The sequence below is a fragment of the Rhineura floridana genome, chromosome 7 (genome assembly GCF_030035675.1).
Source record: "Rhineura floridana isolate rRhiFlo1 chromosome 7, rRhiFlo1.hap2, whole genome shotgun sequence".
Taxonomy (NCBI): domain Eukaryota; kingdom Metazoa; phylum Chordata; class Lepidosauria; order Squamata; family Rhineuridae; genus Rhineura; species Rhineura floridana.
Window position 1 is genome coordinate 145,176,534 of NC_084486.1, and position 24,806 is coordinate 145,201,339.

General features: G+C 46.5%; 1 protein-coding gene across 16 annotated transcripts in view; it reads right to left on the reverse strand.

Moving 5' to 3' along the window:
- Window positions 1-19,085: 19,085 nt before the first annotated feature.
- Window positions 19,086-24,806, reverse strand: part of EIF4G1 (eukaryotic translation initiation factor 4 gamma 1) — a 97,278-nt gene continuing 91,557 nt past the window's right edge. For all 16 annotated transcript variants that reach the window (XM_061637465.1, XM_061637467.1, XM_061637464.1 and 13 more), the window contains 3 exons: window positions 23,720-23,801; window positions 20,965-21,105; window positions 19,086-19,896 (listed from right to left, as the gene is read on the reverse strand). In XM_061637465.1, the coding sequence (XP_061493449.1) occupies window positions 19,715-19,896; window positions 20,965-21,105; window positions 23,720-23,801 (405 nt within the window). In that variant the 3' untranslated portion in view covers window positions 19,086-19,714. The remainder of the gene's footprint in view (window positions 19,897-20,964; window positions 21,106-23,719; window positions 23,802-24,806) is intronic.

Sequence of the window (24,806 nt, forward strand, 5' to 3'; positions counted from 1 at the left end):
TCATGGTAAGCGGTTTTCAGAGGGGGTTTCCCATTGCCTCCCTCTGCGGCTAGTCTTCCCCAGCTGGCTAGGACCTGCTCAGTTTGCCACAGCTGCACAAGCCAGCCCCTTCCTTGTCCGCAACTGCCAGCCAGGGGGCAACTAGGCTCCTTGGGACTATGCCACTTGCCCATGGCTGCACAGGTGGCAGGGCATGTAACCCCTGAGCCACTCACTGTGGGGGTATCTTTAGCTGGCCCTTGACACCCAGGAGCGGGGATTTGAACTCACAGAATCTGGACTCCCAGCCAAGCTCTTCTTCCCACTGTGCGATGGCCAACAACTTCTAAGGCATCAGAAGAGGATCAGACAAATTCTAGAAGGACAAAATGATCCATTTCTACTAGCCACGACAGCTGCGTTCCACCTCCGCTGTCAGTGGCAGTATGCCATGATCTTTAAGCAACCACTTCACCAGTTTTAAACAGTCTTGCCCCTGCCTTGCCTCTCACAGTTATTTGGAAGTAAATCCAGTGATCTCAGCAGGATGCGGATCCAGCGGTGTCGCGTCTATACGAGAGAATGGGGCACCATCCCACCAACCTCAGTCCACCCTCAGCCAGCCCCCACCTGCCTGCCTTCTCACTTACAATCAGCCCAGGGGGTGGCCATGGCTGGCATATTCCTCCCCTTCAGCCTAAGTGTTGCCTTTGCAGAACTCAGCAGGAAAGAGGACAGCAGGCACAGCTAGAATTAGTTGGCTCCACGTGCTGCTTAGACTCCTGCCAGTCCCAGTGGGGACCAGTCACCACGGAGCGGATCCCATCAGGCTGCAGCTTTACTGACTCTGACCTTGCGCAGGTGCTGTCATCCACGTGGAGCAAACTAGCTGCTCCCAACTTCTTCTGATACTGATGAGAGTTTGTAGCTGATAAATCAAGTTAGAGGGATTTATTAGATCAAACAATCAAAGAGCATTAGCATAATTCCAGTAGAGTCCGCCTCTTGGCTTTCACAGGGCAGCCAGTTTGGACCAGGACTCAAGGTGACTACATGCAGGCCTTGACCTTGGAGCGTCCTACACAGTACATCGCCCTTCCGTCCATCCCACGCTCCTGAGTTGCTCTCCTCGATGAGTCCAGCTCCTCCCAATGTTTCTCTGAATGGCGTTGGCAAGAGGGAGATATGGGTGTGTGGCAGTGGAGGCTGGCTCACTGGGGCAAATCGGGCACTGCCTGGCCAACCTCAGCCTGCTCTCAGCCAACTCCCACCTGCCTGCCTTCCCCTCTTACAACCAGTCCAGAGGCTAACCCTGGCTGTCAGCTACCTCCTCCTCAGGCCCAGCGCTACTCTTGCAGAACTCAGCAGGGGGAAAAATGGAAAGGGACCGCCTTCAAGTTGATCCTGACTTATGGCGACCCTATGAATAGGGTGTTCATGGTAAGTGGTATTCAGAGGGGGTTTCCCATTGCCTCCCTCTGAGGGTAGTCCTCCCCAGCTGGCTAGGGCCTGCTCAGCTTGCCACAGCTGCACAAGCCAGCCCCTTCCTTGTCTGCAACTGCCAGCTTCCTTGTCTGCAACTGGGCTCCTTGGGACTCTGCAGCTTGCCCACGGCTGCACAGTTGCGGGGCACATAACCCCTGAGCCACTCGCTGTGGGGTGATCTTTAGCTGGCCCTTGACACCCAGGAGACACGAGCGGGGATTTGAACTCACAGACTCTGGACTCCCAGCCAGGCTCTCCTCCGCACTGTGCTACACCAGCAGGGAAGAGGAGGGGACAACATTAGGATTTGGTGGCTCTGCCTGTCCTTGGCTTCACCTATTGGGGCTCCCTGCCTTCTGCCCTATCAGTCACAACGGACACCAAACACCACTGATGTGATTGATTGATTGATTGATTGATTGACTGATATTACCAGCTTCTCTTTGTTGGCACTCCCCACATTTCTTTGGCAACATCCTGACTTACAGAAAATTTACAGTTGATGCTTTCCCTCCCTTGCACAGTCCTTTACCACAATCCTGCAAGGTAGGCTAATGCTACAGTCCCCAAATGAACTGCTCTGCAAAACCGACCCATAATGGAGACAGAAAACCTCTAGCAACTTATGTTATTAGACTCTTGTACTTTGCAGACGGAGTTTAGTGCTGTGTTGAATTGTGAATTATTTGATGATTATGTATTGTTTATTATTAACTGTATTTACAGAACTGTCAGTTTAATTTTTTTTTAGGTATATTATGTTATGTATGTCGTATGATCACATAAGCACACTGGAGAGTTCTGAGGGCCATATAGAGAGGCAAGGAGGGCCGCATTCAGCACCTGAATGCCCCACATTCAACCCTTGTTATAACATATAGGGAATGTAGCTATGACCTGACTTGAAGCAGAGAGAATGTCAGAAGGCATGGAGGGGCCGGAGTTGGCGGGTATACTGGATGTGCTCCCTGCATTAGGCAGCAGCAGGGAAGAAGCATGAGTAAAACCCACCAGTGTGCCCAAAGGACCCTTCTTGGCATCTTCTTCATTGCTCTGCACAACAGCACAGAGCAGGTGTTGGGAGCCACGGCTGCGGGCAAGCAAAGGTCTGGCTTTTCAACAGCGAACAAATGCAGGCTGGGTGGGGAAAAAGGGCAAAACTGTACCTTAAGCCGGTTTGGGGAGGGGAAGAATCTGCCTTGAAGCAAGCAGAGGCTTTCTGAGGATGGGAAGTTCCGACTCATAGAGAGGCTCGGAGGATGGTAACAAGAACTAGGGCCTTCTCAGTGGTGGCCCCCGAACTGTGGAATAGTCTTCCCGAAGAAGTGCGCTTGGTGCCAACATTGCTATCCTTTCGGCGCCAAGTTAAAACCTTCCTATTTTATCAGGCATTTTAGCTTTTCTTAAATATGTTTTAACTGGTTTTTAGATTATGGATTTGCATTTATATTTTTTGTATTGTTCCATGTGATTCTATTGTATTTATTATATTTGTTGTACACCGCCCAGAGAGCTATGCTAGTGGGGCGGTATAAAAATCCAATAAATAAATAAATAAATAAATAAATAAATAAAATGGGCAAGGGAAGTGCTTGCAAAATCTACTGCATACAAAGAACATCTAAATCTCAAGTCTGAAAAGAAGAAAAATCCCCACCTGATTCATGGACAAACCCACTTGCTGGCATTCGCCCCTTCTTAGCCTTGCTTCTCCTCCTTTCTCTACCCTTCCTTTGTAGCCTCCCTCCCCACCGTAGACAGGTTTTCATAGTACGTGTTAAATGTATCCCCTACCCTTCCTTCCAAGGGAGCCCAGGGCAGCAAAAAGCAAGCAATACAACGAAAACATCTTCAAAACACAATTCCCGCACCAATGCAGACTGGGATGAAGGTTTATTCTGCAGGATCGTTGGACTCGGACAGGGAACTTGTTTCAGCCCAAGGGCCACATTCTCTTCTGGGCAATCTTCTGGGGGCCACATGGCAGTGGTGAACAGGTCCAGAGACAAAAATGGGTGGAGAAATGAATGCAAGGTATAACTTTGGACAGTAGGCTAGTTTAGGCACATATTCTCACACACACACACACATCCTCCCTCTTCCATCCAGCCAAGCAAGAGGCATGATCAGAGTACAAGGACGCATTTCAGTGAGGCAGAAACACTCAAGGAGGGTTCAAAATAGGGCTGGTGAGGGGACTGTGTGGCTGAGGAAGAGGTGCAGTCTGGGGAGATTCCTATAGGCCCAGAAGGCCACATTTGGCCCACAGACCTGAGGCTCCCCACCCCTGGAGCTGGGAAATGACTTTTTGGCCTGTACTTCATTTGTTGATTGATTAAATTTATATCCCACCCTTCCTCCTAGAAGGAGCCTAGGGCAGCAAACAAAAATAATAAAAACACTCTAAAACATATTAAAAACATATTAAACAACACACCTTTAAAAACTTGTTTAAAAAATCTTTAACAGCTTTAAAAACACCTTAAAAAGGAATTCCATCACAGATGCAGACAGAGATAAAGTCTCTGCTTAAAAGGCTTGTTAAAAGAGGAAGGTCTTCAGTAGGTGCCAAAAAGATAACAGAGATGGTGCCTGTCTAATATTTAAGTGGAGGGAATTCCTCAGGGTAGGTGCCGCCACATTAAAGGTCCGCTTCCTATGTTGTGTGGAACTGACCTCCAGATAAGACGGCATCTGCAGGAGGCCCCCACCTGCAGAGTGCAGTGATCGAGTGGGTATATAAGGGGTAAGATGAACTTTACATTGTCATGTTCATTCACAGTGTACTCAGTGTTATCCTAGGGTAACAACAAGCAACTGGTGGCCTCAAAATACAATCTAGTCTTCAGGGTCTTGCACCTGTCCTGTATTATCCCCAAGAAACCCTTTACTCCTCACCTCCTCTCTCAGCCGAGCACAGACACAGCTCAATGTGAACATGGCAGGCGCCTCCCCTTAGTATATACCAGCCTTTCCCAACCAGTGTGCCTCCAGATGTTGTTGGACCACAACTCCCATCAGCCTCAGCCAGCATTGCCAATGGCTGAGGCTGATGGGAGTTGTGGTCCAACAACATCTGGAGGCACACCGGTTGGGAAAGGCTGGTGTATACCCATGCCACTCGTTTTGAGATGCAACCAAGGGACTCTTTCATATTCTGCCTGTATTCGGTTTCTCTCCTTACAGACTGCATACATTATAATTTAGGTGTATACCAAAAATGTTCTGAGAATATACCTAAAATAGGCGACATATTTGCAAGCCTACTCATCACCCAGGTGCACTTCATCACGATCCTCTCTTGACTGCTCTTCTGTCTCCCACGCAATGTCTTCAGCTTAAGGTTGGCGACAGATGTAGAGAATGACTGGATTTTTCACAGGTTATTATTTATTTCATTTATGAATCGCTTCCCCTGAGCTACTTACAATATAATAACAAATATGAAAACATATATGAAAATAATTTTAAAAAATATAAATATAAAAACAGTTTAAAACTACAGAAGCACATATATAAAATCAATTCAAATCCAAAACAGATGCCAAGTGAGAGAAAGTCGATAGGGAAAAAACATTTCTCTGCCCACTTTCTCCACGCCACGCATGATTTTATACACTTCTGTCATGTCCCACCCGACTTGCCTTTTCTCTAAACTACAAAGCCCCAAATGCTGCAACCTTTCCTCATACGGAGTTGCTCCAGCCCCTTGATCATTCTGGTTGCCCTTGTCTGAATCTTTTCCAGCTTTGCAATATTCTTTTAGAGACGAGGCAACCAGGACTGTACCCAGCATTCCAAGTGTGATTGCACCATAGCTTGGAATAACAGCATCATGATATCGTCCGTGTTCCTTTAAATCCCGTCCCAATGATCCCTGGCATTGAATTCACCTTTATCATAGCTGCTGCACACTGGGCTGACATCTTCACTGAGCTGTCCACTGTGACGCCAGGGTTTTGTTCCGCATCATTCACTGCCGGAACACAGTATATGTGAAATTAGGATTTATTTTTGTTTTGCCCTAGCATGTATCACTTTACACTTGCTTACGTTGACCTGAATTTGCCATGTTACTGCCATGTGCCAGTCTCATGCTGTCAGCCTAACCTACTTCACAAGGTTATTGTGGACAAGCCACGGACACCACCTTGAGCTCCTTAGAGGAAAGGGGAGTTATAATTGGACTATAAAAAGAAGTTCCTTTAAAGCCATGCGCGTGATGTGCGGTGAGACCCTGAGCTGTTTGCACCACCACCACCCCATACATCATTCATTTGTGATCCTCCCGATGTTGCTGAGCCACAACTCCCATCATCTCCGACCATTGCCCATGCTGGCTGGGGCTGATGGGAGTTATAGTTCAGCAACATCTGGAAGGCCTCAGCTTAGCCAGCCTGCCATGTCTAGAGGGCTTCCCAAACAGTGTGTGCTTGAACCACCTCCAGTCTGGCCCCATGGGCTGCATTTTCCTCAGCAGAGTTGGAGCAACAAAGATGCATTGCCGAGAGAAGCATTTAGGGGTTAAGCCTGGCTGGTAAGCGGAACATGAGTCAAAGTGACGACTTGTTCAGAAAGGCCAGCACTATTTTCACTTGGTATTAACAGAAGGCTTGTACTCAAGGCTCGGGAACAAACAGTACCTTTTCTTGCAGCACCGCTAAGGCCATTGTACTTTTGGTTCAAGGTGCTGCATTTCAGGAAAAGTGCATAGCCTGGGTTGGCAACTACAGCCTTAACAGAGTCATTTTGGGGAGTTGAGATCAAGGACTGAAGGCCCAGCTCCAGTGGGTCTGCCCTGTGGGCTCAGATCCTCTCAAGTCAAGGCACAGGCAAAGGGTTCCTTAACCCTTTCTTCCCCAACGTGAACAGCAACGGAGACTTTATATGAGGAGACCTGAACTTATGCGCATGTGTGTCCACACACACACACACATCCGCTTGGTCTGCATTTTTGTTTGAATTAGCAGTTTATTTATTTATTATTTATTTAAAATGTTTCTATCCCACCTTTCTACCCTACAATAGGGCACTCAGGGCGGCTTACAATAAAATTGCACACATACATAATAAAATTATACACAATAAAAACACAAAACATTACAGTAAATTAAAATACATAAAGTACAATATGCATATATATACACATTTGTTCATTTATTCGATTTATATTCCTCCCTTCCTCCCAGTAGGAGCCCAGGGCAGCAAACAAGAGCACGAAAAACACTTTAAGACATAAAAAAACCCAGACTTTAAAAGATATTACAACAAAGCATTCTTAAAAACATATGAAAACAAAACATATTTTTTTAAAAAAAGAAAAAGAAAAAACTTTAAAAACATATTAAACGCAGTTCCAACACAGATGCCGACTGGGATAAGGTCTCTACTTAAAAGGCTTGTTGAAAGAGGAAGGTCTTCCGTAGGTGCCAAAAAGATAACAGAGATGGCACTTCTCTGATACTTAAAGGGAGGGAATTCCAAAAGGTAGATGCCAGTTGAAGTACAGGAGCTCCAACAGAGCTTCTGGGGTTGTTCAGATACGCAGGAAGAGGGTTAATTGGTGCTTTGTCTGCGCACTGAGACTAAGCAACTGCAGTTCAGAATTTCCCAAAGCACCCATTCATGCTGGGGAGGAGGGAGCTGAACTAAAAGCTTGTTGCTCATGTTTAGGCTCAAGTGGGTAAAAGCTGTTGAGATGAATAATAAGGAGGTTCTTGGGATTAGGGCCCCTGAAGGCTGGATTGGACCCTGAGGCCACCAGTTTCCTATCCCAATGGTAGACCACTTGAGAGAGAGAAAAATCAACTATAGGAAGGTTGAGAAGTCATAGAATCATAGAATAGCAGAGCTGGAAGGGGCCTATAAGGCCATCAAGTCCTGCTCAATGCAGGAATCCAAATCAAAGCATTCCCGACAGATGGCAGTCCAGCTGCCTCTTGAATGCCTCCAGTGTCGGAGAGTCTGTAAGGATCAGATGCTATATATTAAAAACTTGTCCCACTTTTCAGGGAGAGGCTTGTGTGTGTGTGATTTAGTGGGTTTCTGCAGCTTTCAGAACGCTGGTATGGAAGGATATCTTTGAAAGCGTGGACCAATATTTCTCCAAAATCTCATGGGGGGAGGGGAGGGATGGGGGAGCAATTCACTGCAGCTGACATTTAAAGGCTACCCTGCCCTAATTCACAATTTACAAAGCAATAGGAACATGAAAAATGGCCTGATTCTGAGTCAGGTCCTTGATCCATCTAGTTCAATATTGTCGACACTGACTGGCAGTGTTCTCTGGGGTTTCAGGCAGAGGTTTCACCCAGCCCTCCCTGGAGATGCTGCTGGGGATTGAGCCTGGGGCCTTCTGCATGCAAGGCAGGTGCTCTCCCACTGAGCTGCAGCCCTTTCCCATGAACCAAACGAAGCGACGCATGAACCAAAATGCAGCTATCCTTTGACATTCACACTTTGCCATGCAGTGCTGCAGCCAAGTGTACAAAGATGCATGTTAGTGTAAAGTGTGAATAGAAATGCATGCATTAGTGAATGCAACATACTAAAATGCATTATTGCTTTACAAAAATGTGTATAGTAGGTAAAATTGCATAAAAATGTGTATATTAGGAGACATTCACACTAAAACGCTGATGGATATTCATGAGGACTTGAACAAAACACAAAGTGATGTAGAAATCTGGAGGACTGGAGAGAAACCTAAATTGACATATTCACCCCTTCCTAGCTGAGGTATACCTACCCCTGAATGAGAGTTGGCGCTTGCTTCATTCTTTTACAAGCACAATTCCAAGTGCCTTCTTGGTCTTTAAAGCCATACACAACAGAGGCCCTGCATACATCTATGAGAGGTTTAGCCCATGTGGCGCCTTCCAGATGTTGCTGGATTCCAACTCCCATCAGCTCCAGCCAGCATGGCCAATGGTGAGGGATGATGGAAGTTGTAGTCCAGTGACACCTGCAGGACACCACATGGGCTATCCCCACTCTAGGACTACTTGCATTTATGTGAACCTCCACGAAGTTGAGCCTCTTCTCTGAGGTCCTTTTGCTGTGTGGTGGGTGGTGACCTAAACCAGAGTCTTTGCAGTGGTGGCACCACAACTTTGCAATGCCCTCCCTGGGAGGCTTATCTGGTAATGACTCCAATGTCTTTGCAGTGCCAAATGAAGACCTTGCTATTTGCCCAGCTCTTTAAGATGCTTGTTCTATTACACCCACAGGGCATCGATCTTGATGCTGGTCTAGCGCCTGTTTGTTGTTCTGCTGTGTGTGTAAGGTTTTACTGTGCAATCCAAACCTCATCTCCACTGGGCCAGAGGGTGTTAGGATACGGCAGAACCACCAACACTGCAGAGTTCTATAATCAGCTAACGGGGGGGAAAGGGGAAAGGGTGGGCAACAGAGATACATGAAATCTTTCTGTTAGAGCTTTGTGTCTGCTTCTAGCTAAAACAGCGGCTAAGAATATGTAACACCTGACACGTGTAAAGAACCACCTCAAAGGGTGACAATTGCATGCACTCAACACATGCTCTGGAACCCGCTCCTCACTACTCTAAGGAGGAGATGCATCACTTGCGTTGGTAACCACACCTCATGCAATGACCAGCTTACCATGTATGGAATAAATCTAGAAGGTTCTATGTGACGTATGTAAAACCATATGAGCCTGTGGGACCACAGCTCAAGAGAGACTCTTTGACTCTTTCCTGATGTACATCAGTGATTTCTTCTTCATTGCAAAAAAGCTTGTTCAAGCGACTGCTACTCCTAAATTTGACTGGTGCGTTATTTTCCCTTCAACAGAAGCACGTTACCTCCGATCACGGAGGCAGAGCCTAACTATCATGGCTAGTAGCCATTGATAGCCTTTTCCTCCGTTAATTTGTCTAATCCTCTTTCAAAGCCATCCAAGTTGGTGGCCATTACTGCATCCTGTGGAAGCAAATTCCATAGTTTAACTATGCGCTGAGTAAAGAAGTACTTCCTTTTGTCTGACCTGAACTGTTTGTGCAGGTTTGAGATCTTGCACCCTGTCCCAATTCTATGCCGGCCTATTGAGCTAGGAGGCCCTACAGTGGCTGACAGGTCCTCCTTTTCTCTCTCCCCCCCAAGATTAGTGTGAGTGGCTTGGCTGGGTGCAGGGTCTTGTAACTGCTAGAGCAGCCTTACCTGTGCTGAGCACAGCATTAAAAACATTCCTTATCTCCATCTCTTGGAAACTTTCCCAAGACTATTGATGGATGGGTGTTTTTGTAAAAACAAGGCTTACAATGGCCAGCGGTATTTGTTCAGCCTAGTTTAGCTATATTGTTCGCTTTGCAGCTGCATCCTAAAATTCACCAACGAACATAATTTCTGTAAATAGATCATTGGCTAAGCTTCCAGAATTTATAATATCCTCTTGCCCTAAATCTGCAGATCCTTGGGAGTTGACAATCAAAAGCTGGTCCTTATGAGATGATGGCAAACCAAAATTCTAGCAGGGGCACAGACAAGGAAATATACTGGGGAGGCAGGCATATGTGCAAGAAATAAATTGAGAAGCAGTGATCAGGGTCTGTGCTTTGTTCTTTCTTCTGCCAAATTGCTGGGGCTGGTGTATATAGTTATTTATTAATTAAATTTATATCCCACCCTTCTTCCCAAAGGAACCGAGGGTGGGATAAATGATATAGCGTTAGGGATGAGCAGTGAGGTCGTCAACTTTGCTGATGGCACCCAATTGTTCAGGGTGGTTAGAACAAAAAGCAGTTGTGATAAGCTACAAAAGGATCTCTCCAAATTGGGTGAACAGGCATTAAACTGGCAAGTATAATTCAATGTGAGCAAGTGTAAAGTAGTGCACATTGGGACAAATAATCCTAACTGCACATATAGGCTTTTAGGGTCTGAACTGGCATTGACTAATGAAGAAATACGAGGAACCAAGGAAGTTGTCTTATACTGATTCAAGACCATGGGTCCATCTAGTTCGGTATTGTCCAATCTGGCTGGCAGCGGCTCTCCAGGTTTTCAGGGAGCAAGACCCTTCCAGACTTACCTGGAGATGCCAGGGATTGAACCTGGAACGTTCTGCATGCAAGGCAGATTGCTCTACCACTGGGTTACAGTCTTTCCCATTTATGGCTTTGGGGCTGTAGTGGATAGCTTGATGAAGATGTTGCTGGGCAGCAGCTGTGAAAAAGGCAAATTCCATGCTAGAGACCATCAGGAAAGGAATTACAAAGGAAAGGCTAAAATCGTAATGCTGTTATACAAATCTATGGTGAGGTCACACTTAGAATACTGTCTATAATTCTGGTCATTGCGCCACAAAACAGACATTGTAGAGCTGGAAATATCAGGTTTGGATAATGTTTTTATTTATTTATTACATTTATGTCCTACCCTTCCTCTCAAAAGGAGCCCACGCTTTCTTCCACTCTGATCACTTCCCTTCTTTCCATATATATACTGCTTCCCACAAATATATCAAAGTGATTTCGCAGTAATAATAAAAAAATTGCACAATTTCATATGTAAAAAACCAGGTAGAGCCATTTTAAAAAAATACAATAAAAGCACTTTCATCTGTAAAAACGATGTCAAATCAGATACAGAATGGGATAAAGATCTCCACTTAAAAGGAAAAATGAATGTCTTCAATAGAGCTGAAACGACAACAGAGTGGGCAGCTATCTGATATGTACCAGGAGGCAGTTCCAAAGGGTAGATGCTGCCACACTAAAGGCTCCTATATCCAGAGGTGTAGTCATCTAGGGTCTCCGGGGGTCTTAGACCCTTTACTTTTTTGGGAGCAGGGTCCCAGCAAGGTCCCTATGTCTCCAGCATCCTACAAGCCAATGAGCATGAGAGTCTTTTAGCCACTGAGAAGAGTCTTCTGACATGCTTCCTTGTTGTTTCCCATTAACAGGAGCCAATTAGAGTGAAAGGAGATGAGTCAGCCACTGAGAAGACTCTTTTCAGCAGCTGACATTCTCCTCTTCATGCTGACTGGCTCCTAGTGATGTCTGCTGTTGTGGAAGAAGGCATTAACAGGGCTCTCATTCTCAACCCAGCAGTAAAACAAAAACAGGGGGAGGGGATGTGGCTTTGACTATTTTGAAGGGGCCCCACATTTCTGAATTTGCTGCCTATATCCTAGGAGCAGGCCGCTGTATAAGATGGTATCTGCAGGAGGCCCTCTTCTGCAGAGGACAGTGATCTTTTGGGTATCCTGGTCCCAAGCTGTGTAGGACTTTAAACACCAGTACAAGCACTTTCAGCTTAGGTCAGTACTTGATGATTTAGCAACCCTTTATTTTATCAAGCTGGCCCAAACAGCGCTATTTGCTTTGAAGAGAAACTTTGCTAGCACTGAGCTGTTCAGTGCAGTTGTCTGCCGCTAGCAGCCTGTGGGCCAAAACCTGCTTAAGAATAGCTGCTGTGCAGCCTGTGACTCATGGAGTATTGTGGGGCTTCAGTGGGCTGCCAGTAGTTCCGCCTCTAGTTTTGACGTATGTATGTGCCTGACAGTGTCGCCGCTGCTGTCAACGGGCTTTGAGTCATAAATCAGACTCATTTAGAATTCTAACAACTTTGCTGAAGTTTCAAAGCATACAGATTCAAAGGCAGGTAATTGGTTACAAAGGTGAAGTTCAAAGGAAGACAATTGATATCAACAGCTGCACTTGTAGGCATAAGGAACTGATTGTTATGACAAAAGTTCCTATGACTCACTATTAACCTAACATGAAACCAGGGGAAATAAGAGAGACAAAATGGGATTACATGAGGAAATGAATTTAACACATTAAATGATTAATAGTCTAAACCTAAATTAACCATTATTTAAGACTGAATTTAAGACTGGAAAAAAATAAGAAACACAGAAACCAAAATTAACATCCATCCATTCTTAGTTACAGAGAGAGAGAGAGTGCCTATGATAGCCTTAGCCTTTGTAAATGTGCCCATGGGCCCAAAAAGGTTTGCAATAACCCTTCTTAACCCAAAGGGATGTGGTTACCAAGAAACAGAATTTCAAAGCGCGCATGGATTCAGTTGCATTAAGAGCTGGTCCTCCACTGCCCTCTGGTGGCACAGGATGCAAACTACACTCTCTCTCTCTCTCTCTCTCTCTGGATGTTAACTGTGTACATCAGTCTTCCCAATGTCCCAGGCTGGTTTTAGAGAAAGGTGAGCTAGGCTAGGGTCCAAAATTGAGCTCAGTGGTTGTGTTATTTGAGTGTACTGTCTGCAGTGAGCTAAGGAGGCAAAAGCAAGTGTCTGTGACCTTTTTGCAAAGGTTCTACAGCTTGTTTGGGTACTAAAACAATGTTCTTCCTTCAATTAGCTTCAAAGTATGTTTTTCAATTTCCACTTTGAAGTCATTTGTGCTAGGTAAAAATCAGTGGGACACACTTTTGAGGAAATTTTACCAAGCACTAAGCACTTCAAAAACAATAAACACTATATAAATTATGATAAAATTGTAAGCAGTATAAGAGGTCAGCTGGATACCTTTTCATCGATAAGTTTCCTTTATTATTTTTAAAGATAAAAATAATGGATATTCTAAAACAAGGAATGCTTACCAAAAGATAGGAACTGCTACAAAACAAAAATATTAAGACCTGTGATAATTCTGCTGTGCTGCATAGCCCATTGCCGCTGCTCCAAATGTGGCTTCTCGAGCTTTATGCAAACTGCAGCACGAGTGACTGAGAGATCAAGGTTTTGAGCAATGCCATTCTCGATGGATAGGACAGCAAGTGATGTGAGCCTGTCATGGATCTGGCCTGCAATAGAGGACAGACTGGTTAGGCCGGCTTCTGACTGGCCCACACCAAGCAGCATCAGTTAGTTTGTTGGAATGGGAGAAGGAAAAGCTTTGAGGGATTCAGTGGCAGAGCAGGCGGCCTGTTCCTGTCATAGAAACAAATCCAGAACTGCTGGGGAAAGAGTTCAAGGAGGGAGGGAGGGAATCCCACCTAAGATTTCCAGGCAATGGGCCACTGGAGAGTAATTTTCTGTCAATTACCATAGGGAAAGGTGTAGGACTGAGGTGAGGCCAGGCCTTGCCTCCTTCCTGAGTGAGGAGTGGAGGAAGCCAGCAGCGGACCAGAACCAGGAACACTAGAAGACGGAGCCACAGGAACCAGCTCTGCCAGAAGGGATTTGGACCTGGGAGGAGGCACTCGAAGCACAACCCGATCCCTATTGCCTTATCCCCATGTAAGAAAAAACGAAGCACACCTGTCATTCAGCTTGATCCTTGCAAGGAGCTGTGGATGAGAATTCTCCCATGTAGTCAATGAATGCAATAAATCTCACATGGAGCCCCCAACTTTGGACACATGCATGGGTCCTTGTAGAGGGCAACAGCAGGGCCCCCAACCTCACACCCGCACCAGGCCCTATAAACCTTCCGGGTGCCCTGCAAAGCTGACCATGGCATGTCTGTGTTTACCAAATGCATTCTTCAGCTAGGGCACTATTTATCCTAGAGTCGGTCTTGCCATTGTCACACCTCTTTTGCCCTTTTTTTCTATACCAGGCCACAGCAGTCATAAGGGATCCTGGCTCTTCTGAGAAAATTCAACCGTGCACACGTGCATTTTGTAGGGCGGGGATGCCTTCATCCCCCAGCCATTTGTGCACAAGCGTAGCTTCATGCAGGCCATGTGTTCACATCTCAGTACCACTGGATGATAGAAAAGAGACAACAGACTAAACGACAGAGGGGCACTGGATGCAGTAGAGTTCAGCTTCCTGAGACTCCCATTTTCATATATATATATATATATAAACAAATTGCCAGCCCTTGTTATGGGTACGAAGATACGCTTAAAAGTAGCAATAGCTGGCAAAGTCAGAGAGGTGGCAGAAGGATTCTGGGGGCAGTGGGATCTGGTGGTTCCATGTCAGTGGGACAGTGGAATCCGCTCCGGGTTTTAATCCAAACTTTCAAGGAGTCCTTGAAGTTTGGACTAAAATCTGGAGCAAATTGGATTGTCTCACTGACATGGCGTCATCAACCACCACTGCTGAGGGAAAGGGACAGTGTAGATCTTCTCCTGTGGCAAACAAGTTTTGCAAATGTGCTTAATTTGTATAATTTACACAAAACACCGAATCCAGCCTGCACTGTGCGATTTTTAGTTTTGAAGATTAAGTACACTTAATACACTTGCTGTGCCCTTTGCAAGTCTAATGCAGCTCTTCCTTCCAAAAGCAGAGGTTTGAAATAAATGAGGCTTTAAGGCAGCCTTCCGCAACCTGGTCGCCTCTACATGTTTTGGACAACTCATCAGTGCTCTTCTAGACAGCCAGAATCTCTACAGACAGAACTGTTTAACTCCAAGAACTTGTGCTGGCACTTACTTTTCTCCCCCCCATCCCTTCTTGTGTGCCATGTCTTTTTAGACAGAGAGCCTGAGCATAGCGGTTATGTTGGAAATGATTTTTGTAAGCCACTCGAGACCCTTTTTGGCAAAAGGATGGTGTGTAAATGCTGGAAATAATTAAGTTCAGTGGAGGCTGATCCATCAGAGTGAATGAGGCCCCAACAGCCTCAGCCTTCCCCAGCCAGCCCCCACCTGCCTGCCTTACTTACAGCCAGTCCAGGGGTGGCACTGGCTGCCAGCTTCCTCCTCCTCAGTCTCCCTTGTTGCCACTGTAGAACTCAGCCGGCAGGATGGGAGCCAAAGCAGAATTGGCTCTGCTGGTCACTGGCTCTAACTCCATGTCCTGCTGGCCTTCCGCCCTTCGGGCATCAGCCACCACTGAATAAGTAAGTAGACTCCCACCAGTTTTAGCCAGCTCAGCAGTACACAAGCTGGAGGGCACAAGGTTGGGGAAGGCTGCTTTAAGGCACTGCAGGAGCTTCTTTACAAACAGCCTTTTTTACTTTGCTACTCTTTCTGCAATCAAACCAGCAACTATTCACCGTTTCGGGCATACTGTCACTCCTGGACGCCGAAGCAACACTAACCCTAAAAAAACACCTTCCAAGCTCTGAGCTTGGTCATCTACATCCTGGACATGGGCTACTGTATTCAGTTAGTTCAACTTGCAAAAAAGAAAAAAGAAAAAAAAAGGTCAATTTTCTGTTTGTACATTTTTTATAATCAACACATTAACTGAGAAGAACTTGGCTTTCTGTTTGTAATTAGGGTGGGATCGGAACTCCTTTTTTGAGCAGCAGCGGGCAGCAGCTTGCGGAGCCTCTGCGCCGGGCAGGTCTCCCTCCCTTGCTATCTCCTACCTTCTTTTCCCAGCTATTGAGTAACGTTTGGGTGAAAGGAACCCATTTCTTATAGTGGCCAACCAGATGCCTCTGGGAAGCCCACAAGCGGGACAGGAGAGCAATGGCTCCCTCCCACTCCTATTTCTAACCAACTAATAGACATGCGCTGCTTCTGATCCTGGGAACAGTAGCAACTGCTAGCCTTATCCCTCCATGAATTTGCCTAGCCCTCTTTTTAAAGCCACCTATGTTGGTGGTCATCACTGCCTCCTGTGGGCATGAGTTCCTTAGTTCAACTTTGTGATGCACACTTCCTTTTGGCTGTCCAGAATCTCCCCTCTCCTTCCCCCCACCCGCCAGCTTCACTGGATGGACCTGGATTCTAGAAGGAGCAAGAAAAACCTTTCTCCACACCATGCATCATTTTATAAACCTTGATCATGTTCTCCCCCCCACCTCACTTTTCTAAGCAAACTTCGTAACCTTCCTTTGTAGGGGACTTGTTCCAGTCCCGAGAATTTCGGTTGCCCCTTTCCAAACCTTTCCCAGCTCTGCAACACCCTTGTGGCAACCGGATATGGAGAGTGTTCTAAAGCTGATGACACCATATATTTACGTAAAAGCTTTACAATACTGAATTTTTTGAATCCTTTTGTACCAATCCCTAGTAAGGAATTCACCTTTTCCACATCAGATACACAACAGGCCAACGTTTCCATTGAGCTATCCACCAGAAGACCTCTCTCTTGGTCAGCCTGGCAGCTCCGATTCCATCAGCACAGATGGGAGGAATTTTTTTTTTTTGCCAAAATGCACATTACATAACACTTACTTCAAAACAGATTTGCTGTTTTGTTGCTCATTTACCCAGTTTGGAGATATACTTTTGGAGCAAATCGTTTTTTAATTTTTACTGTGGTTTGGCTGGTGGGCTTGTCCCAGCCTCTTCCGTCTGTTTTGTCCCCATTAGAGCTCTTGAAGAGACAGAAGCCCACAACTCCTGCCTGATTCATGCAAATTCCCCTTTGAGCTGGGCTCTGCAATGGACATGGTGCTGCTGAAAACATCGTGCTAACGTACTATAAGCAGGGAGTTTTTTACTTGGGTAATATGCAAAAATATCCAGAAGGGCAATACATTTATTATGGCAGAAAGTTTCATGGACCACAATCCACTGCATCAGATGCATGACGTATAATCCTGCATTGGCAAGCTTCAGAATAAAGTGCCGCACCATTTCTTGGTTATTAAAAAAAAAATACACAAGTATTTTTTGTATACTGCTTAGAGGTTTTTCTTAATTAAGCGGCACATAATCTTATCTACCAGCACAAAGTATAGAAACTTGCCTTTCAGAAACCAAAAGATAAGACCAGAGGAGGGGAAAAGTGCCGTCTGAAGCAAGTGGGACAATCCACACAAGATACACCCTCCCGCACTTGAAGGTGAAAAGAGTAACAAGCATCATGTTGGCTACAGAGTGGCTACACGTTAGCAAAGGAGCTCCATGCTGCTCCTAGCAAGACCGTTCCAACAGATGGAAGCTGCAGGCAGGAGGGGCCATTTTGACGCCTCCCCGTACTACCCCCAAAAATAACACTGCAGGAAGGGAACTCAGGAAGAGACAATGCTGTGGGCATTTCCAAACAGCCTAATTTGGCAGGGTTTGGCTTCTTGGGAATCTCAACGGATATAAAGTTTCTGTTTCAAGGTTGAAAAATGAGGGGTCAATGTGGAGGTAACAACCCCATCACCTGTGGTGCACCACACACACCATTTCAATTTCTTTCCATGGCTCAAGGAGTCCATGAATCCTACTGATCATCTCCCATTCCATCTCCAGCGCACTCCTTCGCCAGCTAACATTGTCCTTCTTGGAAATGTCTTGCTAAATTCCAAACACTAAATTTAAAACAACAAACTCGTTCAAGGGGGGATCAGGAACTACAAACCAGGTTTCAATTGACCAACCCTGGCAATTCTCGTCTAGATCAACCACAGAACATTCTCAGCTACATTCTGAATGCATCCAGTTGTTAAAGACTCCCAACTGCCACCAGCCCCAGCCAGCAGAACCAATGGTTAAGAATGGGAGCTGTAGTCCAACATCTTGGGCGTGCACACACACTAGGGTTGCCAGGCTCAGGGCCTGAGACTGATCCTGCATCTTTAGAAGATAAAGTCAGCCAAGTGCAGGTGTTCTTGCAACACGGTAATGGGAAAAACCACCAGGTGGAATTCTTCCTTTCCCCTGCACAACTTCTTGGTTGCCAGGCCTGGCAACCAAGAGGTCTTTTGTATCTTTAAAAGTTGTGCAGGGAGAAGGGAGTATTCCACCTTGTGGTTTTTCTCTTTACAGTGTTGCAAGAACACCTGCACTTGGCTGGCTTTCTCTTCTCCTAAAGTTACAGGATCAGTCTCAGGCCAGGAACCTGGCGACCCAAACACACACACACACACAGGTTCCTCACCCCTGATTACTTTTAATGCAGTGCCTTGGACTGTCTTACCCTGGGAAATCCTTTCAGGGATTAACCGGAGTCCTTCTGCATGCAAGCCATGCACCCTACCTCTGAGGTCTGTGCCTTTCCAAAGTATTGTTTGCCCTAGGACCTGGCAAAGTCCATTTGTCCTCAACTCTTTCGCAGTCAAATTTCCTGCATTTGTGAAAGCCTGCAAAGGAACCAAGCCTGAGGCCCTGGTTTGCCTGCCTCACCCAAGTTGATTCCACTTGCACTTGACCCTTTGGCAATGTTTGCAACTCCCTCTCCCTCCCTCTCCCCCGGGGTATATTCTTCAGCCGTGCTCATTCTCGTTTTTGCGGATAGGGAATAACATCCCTGCCCCTTTTCTGTAGGTCAGGCGGTAGGCAGAAGGTGGGCACAGGAGCCCCGGGCTCTCACTCTCTCCTGACGGACCTGCCAAGGCGAGGCAGGGATGTAACAGCAGCAACACGTCACCTTTATTTAGCAATGTTCTTTTTTTTTTATTTCCAGTTTACGGTGAAAAGATGCTTTTGAATCGTCAATTAAATACTCCATAAAGAAAAAAGAAAAAATATTTACAAATTCATGTGACCGGTAATTGAATCCTTGTTTCGTATTTGTACTGTGGATTTTTCCCCCTCTCCCTTTCTCTCGCCATGACAAGAGCAGCTCTTTTAACCATCCAGAGCAGATGAAGTGGATGGGGTTGCACAACCGCGGCCTCAGTGAAGGCATGGAAAGAGGGTGTGGCAAGGAGAGGGCCGGCCCAAGGAAGCCCCCCCCCCCACAGAGCTGCAAGCATGACCCCCTCATCCCTCCGCTGGCAACACTTCCAACAGCTCCCAAGCAAAGTGGATGTTTGAAATGGTTTTTTCCCTCTCTCTCTCTTTTAAAAAAGCAACAACATCCGTCAAGAGGTTTTGTGTAATTCCAGGCGGTGATCCGAGGGCGCAGGGAAGGGGGTGGGAGTTAGGAGGGCAAAGTCTGTGGACAGCAGAGTCCTATCCTCTCAAACCTCAAAAGATTTAATAAGTCTATATTTATATTTTATATATATATTTATATAATCTCTCTATATTTCATCAATAACTGGGAGGGGGAGATGGGGGGAGCAGAGGCATCAGGCTCCCCAGCCCCCCCTTCCATAGACATGTGTTTTGGGCGCTTTGCATCTGCAAGAAATGGGGGCCCCGCTCATTAAAATCATCCAGGTGCCCTGGGGCACTGGCCTGGGGAGGGGCTGAGCGGAGCGCCCACAGCAACATCTACCGCCTCCTTCAGCATCAATTTATTATCGTCAGACACAAACCAATACAGGCTGTTAAAACAAAAAAACAAAAAATCCCAACCAAAAAAAAAAAGGAAAAAAAGAAGTCCTATGAAGGGGAGGTATGAACAGCGGCACCCAGTCCTGTGCATCCTTCCCCCACGCTGCCAACCCAAAGGAGTCCAAGGCTCTGGGGAGGGGTCAGAGCAGCCGGGGCAGGCTCAGTCCGCCCCCCCCCGCCCCCAATGGGGGTGCTCAGTTGTTGTCAGATTCGTCATCAGCTTCGCGCAGCCAAGTGTAGAAGGCCGTGACGGACTTGAGCGCGACACCTTTCCCTTGCTGCTCGGCTGGGTCTTTGCTCGACTCCCACTTGTAGAAGGCATCCTCTTTAATCACATCCTCATCGTACAAGGCATCGAAGAACATTCGGAGTAGATCTGGAAGAGGGGAGGGAGGGAGAGAGGGAGCGTCACATGACACAGAAATCCAGCCACCAGTCCTCACTCCCCTGGACACTTGGAAGAGGTTTCATTTACCATGTCAGATTACTAATCCCTCGAGCCCAAGCCATGAGGAAGGAGAAGTCCCAGAGTGATTTAACAACCAAATCCCTCTTCCCAAGGAACTCTGGGAATTGTAGCTCCCACAAGAAGAGAGCAAGCCTGCTTATGCCAGCTCCTACAGACGTAAGTCCTCTGGGCTGCTAATCACAACCAGTGAATCCCCCGGACCTCAGCACCTCATAAGAAGAGCATCAGGCCAGTGGCCCATCTAGTCCAGTATCCTGTTCTCACAGCGGCCAACCAGATGCCTCTGAGAAGCCCACAAGCAGGACCTGAGCACAAGTAGCACTCTCCCCTCCTGCAGTTTCCAGCAAGTGGTATTTGAAGGCATACTGGCTCTAACAGCGAAGGAAGAACACAGCCTTCATAGCTAGTAGCCACTGACGGCCTTGTCCTCCATGAATTTGTCCAATCCTCTTTTAAAACCATCCAAGTTGGTGGCCATCACTGCTTCTCGTGGGAGTGAATTCCACAGTTTTAACGATGTGCTGTGTGATTAAGAACTTCCTTTTGTCTTGAATCTTCCCAAAGTCTGCGGGATGGCTGTGGATACTAGGACCATGCAAGGGGAAAGCGCCTCTCTATCCACTCCCCCCCACTTTGCATAATCGTAGACACCTCTACCATGTCGTCATTGTTGTACCTTTATCTGCCTTTCTCTAAACTAAAAAGCCCCAACCTTTCCTCATGGGGGAGTTGCCGCAGGCACTTTGACTGTGTATTTACCTCTCTGATTCACAATGCAACCTAGACTGTGCCCCTCCGTGTGTACGAGGAACGAAACCCAGGCCCACTCAACTGTCATTCCTCAGCACAAGCCCCAGACCATCCTCCCACTGTCCACTGCTCCTTTCCGTCAACCCTCTGCAACACGCAAGGGAGTAACAGAGCTCCGCATACGTACTAGGACCGAAAGTTAACTTCCCTGGGCAAAACACTTACTTGCTGGCTGGTCCAGCTTTACCACGAGGGCCTGTAAAGCGTAGAGGGCCTGGAGCTCCTTCTGTTCATCACTTAGGTATTTTTGCAGCAGTTTGGCTCGGCTCTTAATCACAGGACTGTCCATCCGGTAAGGATTCTCAACTGCAAGAGGGGTGGGTGGGGGATGCTCAGAGGCAGGATTTTTTTTTTGCACAAGATTCACCACATCTATAAAACAGCCAATAAAGACTTTCTAATCCCCAGAACTACAACCACCAACACCATCATCAACTACTCCTAGCACTCCTATTTTATTTTGTTTGACATATATTATATATGTGCAGAATATGTTTCATGTAGTTTTTATTATGCTCTGGTCATTGACCGTAATAAAGACTGAATGAGTCTTACTGTCATCCTCATCGGATTTATTATGCAACTTTAGCCCTAAGATCCCAGGGCGTGTTACAACAACATAAGTAATACAAATGAAAGCTCAAATAAAACCAAACTTTATGCAAAGGTGAAAAAAAGATGAGTTTATCAAGAGCCTTTTCCCAGCCATTTTGAAAACAAGGCAGGCAATTGATATTTATGGGAAAAAACCACAAGCTGAACAAACCACCAAATCAAAATGTAATAATGGTTCTAGTTTTTTAAAAATGTATTTATTCCAGATAACATCAGGAATTAAAAGCATTAGTCCTGCAAACTCTTAATTGGTATAAGCTGTGACATTTGTTGTTTTATTACTGCTGTTGTATTATTTTATTATGAAATTGTTTTTGTAATTGTTGTAAGCCACTTTGAGTACAGTTCCCCCCCATTGTAAGTTGCTTTGAGTTCCTTTTTTTGGGGAAAAGCGACTAATAAATATTATTAATAAATAAGTAAGTAAATAGTTATCCATTCTAAATATTGCTTTTGTGTGTGTGGCCTCTCACATTAGTATCCCACCCCGCAAGGGCCACAGGCAACTCCTGGCTTGGCACATGGGCTCCCATACTGCTTGGAACCCTAATCTACCAGCTCAAGAGGCAGAGTCTAAGTGGCTCACTCTTGCTGCCGCAAGCCCCAGTGCATGCACACTTGCTTGCATTTTATATCTTGCGTGCATGTATAGTACTGTAGTAGATGGAACAACGGACTTCAGTTATGAAGACCTGAGTTCAAATCCCTGCTTCATCATGAAGCACACTGGGTGGGCCAATCTCTCTCAGCCTCACCTACTTCACAATGGAGATGTGAGGATAAAAGGGGAGCAGGGCGATGTCAGAGGAAAACCGCACGCTACACTGTGCCTGTTTGAGGAACGGTACTATAGAAATGTAGTAGCTAAAGAAAAGCAATGCCACATGGCAGCCAGGTTTAAGGTGCATGCTGCCACAACAGCATGGCACAGGAGGCAGGCAGTGGCCTCCCAGCCATCTGGGGTGAACTGAGATTCCTGGCTCTGCTTGTGTTAAAGCTTCCAGTACAAGCATAGCAAAAGACGCATGCACCATGCACATCTAATATAGGATATTTGATCAGTGGTTGAAACTGATTACACTTTGCTCCTTGCAGGGACCCACAAGTCTTTGCCCATCAAGTGGCCAGGATGTTTATTTTTGTTGTTATGCTGGTGAAATTCTACACCTTATCCCAAGCTGTTAACAAGGGAAGGGGATCGCCCACACTTTGGGATGATGTTGGAAAGGCTCAGAAAAAGTAGCAAGATGTCTTATTCCTCTCCAAGGTGCAGCATACAGGGGGACAAATCCCACTACCCTGATCTGACCTGGAGATGGAAGAGAAGGGCAGGGACTTCACTGACAATCACCGCTGGGCCTCAGAGGGATAGTGGGGAGGCAGGGTGCATCTGAAACTCAGTGTGGCGTTTATTCATTACATTTATATCCCAACTTTTCTCCAAAGGTGGCATACATGGTTCTTCCCACCCCCCACCCCAGCTTTTTTATCCTCGTAAGACAAAAACGAAGGTTAGGCTGAGAGAGAGCGCCTTCCCTAAGGTCACCCAGCGAATTCCACGGCTGAGAGGGGATTTCAACCCTGGTCTCTCAGGTCCTCAACTGACACTCTAACCACAACACTACACTGGCTCACAAGAGCATTCCCTCGAGGGAGAGCGTTGATGCAACAGACAAATGGCCAGCCTGAATTTAGAGACCCCTGCCGCCTTCTTGGACGTTGAGACTTCCCTGTCCTTCCTTTAACCATCCAGCTCCCTCAAGACCACATGCCTACCTCAGCTTCCCTGCAAAACGAGATGAGTGCCTGAAAATCCCAAGCATAGAACAGGAGGCACACTCCTGCTCTAGGAGAGAGAGAGCACAAATGCAAAATGTCAATCTCTCAATATGTGAATAATCTCTAAGCAGAGAAATCTTGCTCTTCTCAATGCAGTGTTTGGAGGGAGTGGGTAAAGATCAGCCCAAACAAATCCAAACCAGGCCTTCATTGACCCATAAGAGTAGGACACTGCCCACCATCCACAGCCTGCTAGCTGCTTGACAAGTTGTTGCCACCCACTCACCCGCTTTTGTATTTCCAGAGAAGTACCATAAGCAAGTTTACTAAGAGCCTTTTAATGCTACAGGGCTGTTTTTGGCTTAGTGGGTCAAAGGTATTTAGGCTCTGCTCTCATCTGACAAACCAGTAACCCAACTCAGCTCAAGCTACAAGAGAAATCCAGAATGCACCACTCCCCTCTAAACCACAACCCCCCCCCCCACACACCCTGCCATCCCCACCCTGGACAAGCGCAAATGCTTACAGACAACAGCTGAATGGCACACTGACGTCATCAGGGCCCTGACGAACATGTTGGAGGAGACCTGCTGTTCACTCAGGTTTACCTGGTGGGAGAGAAGGATGCCAAGTGGTCAAAAGTGCCTCTCCCCCTCCTGACCTATGTTAAGAACCTGGAAATCCATGAAAACACACACACGCTCAGAGCCAGAACTTCATCCACACAAGATATCATTATGATTGTCCCTGCTGAGTTTAAGCTGCTTCTTCCATCTGCTAGCAAGGAAGCCAATTCCACGAAGGCCTTCAGGTTTGGCAGTATGTCCAGATTCCCCCAACAATGACTCAACCAGAGGGGTGGGGAGGGTACAATCCCATTCCCTGAGCAAAAAAAGGAGGTGAGGAGGCAGAGCTTCCCAAGAACGTAAAATGGTGTGCTTCATGCAGCATCCGGTGGCATGTCAAGTCGAAAGAGGCGGTTGCTGAGCTAGAAGGGAACACTTCCCCACCGGACCTCTACGACTGTGTGACGATTAGGAGCAACTTGCCAGACAAACTCTGATTCAGGAAGCTGAAACTTTGAGGTAACCAGCTCTGAAATCACCTCCTGCCTTGGTATTCCCACATCTCTAGGAAATGGCAATACTGTCCCCCCTTCCACACAAGCGATAGTGGAACAATTCACCCGGCACCTGGATCTAAAGAGCCCCTCCGCTCGGCAATAGGAATTTTTAAAAACAGGGGTGGAGAACGTTTTTGGCTTCATGGGCCAGAATGTTTTTAGCTCCACAGGCGAGAACTTTACCTGGATCTGGCTCGCGGGCCAAATCTGACAGGCGGGAGGAGGCTGCCAGCCTGTCAAAATCCCTTGCGCTTCTCTCTTAAGTCTCCAAGATCAGGGAGGGGAGACCTGCAAAAGCCTTTAAGCTTTAAAGCCTTTGCCCAAGCGTCCTTGAAGTCGCTCACGTGTGCTGATGGGTGGGGATAAATTCTAAAGCCTCGGCTGTGTGGTCGTTACCTACTGGGAACAGGATCACGCAGCCAATGCAGGATTAAAGCCTGTCCTCCTGCCCACCAGCTGACATCACTAGTGATGTCAATGGGCAGGTGGG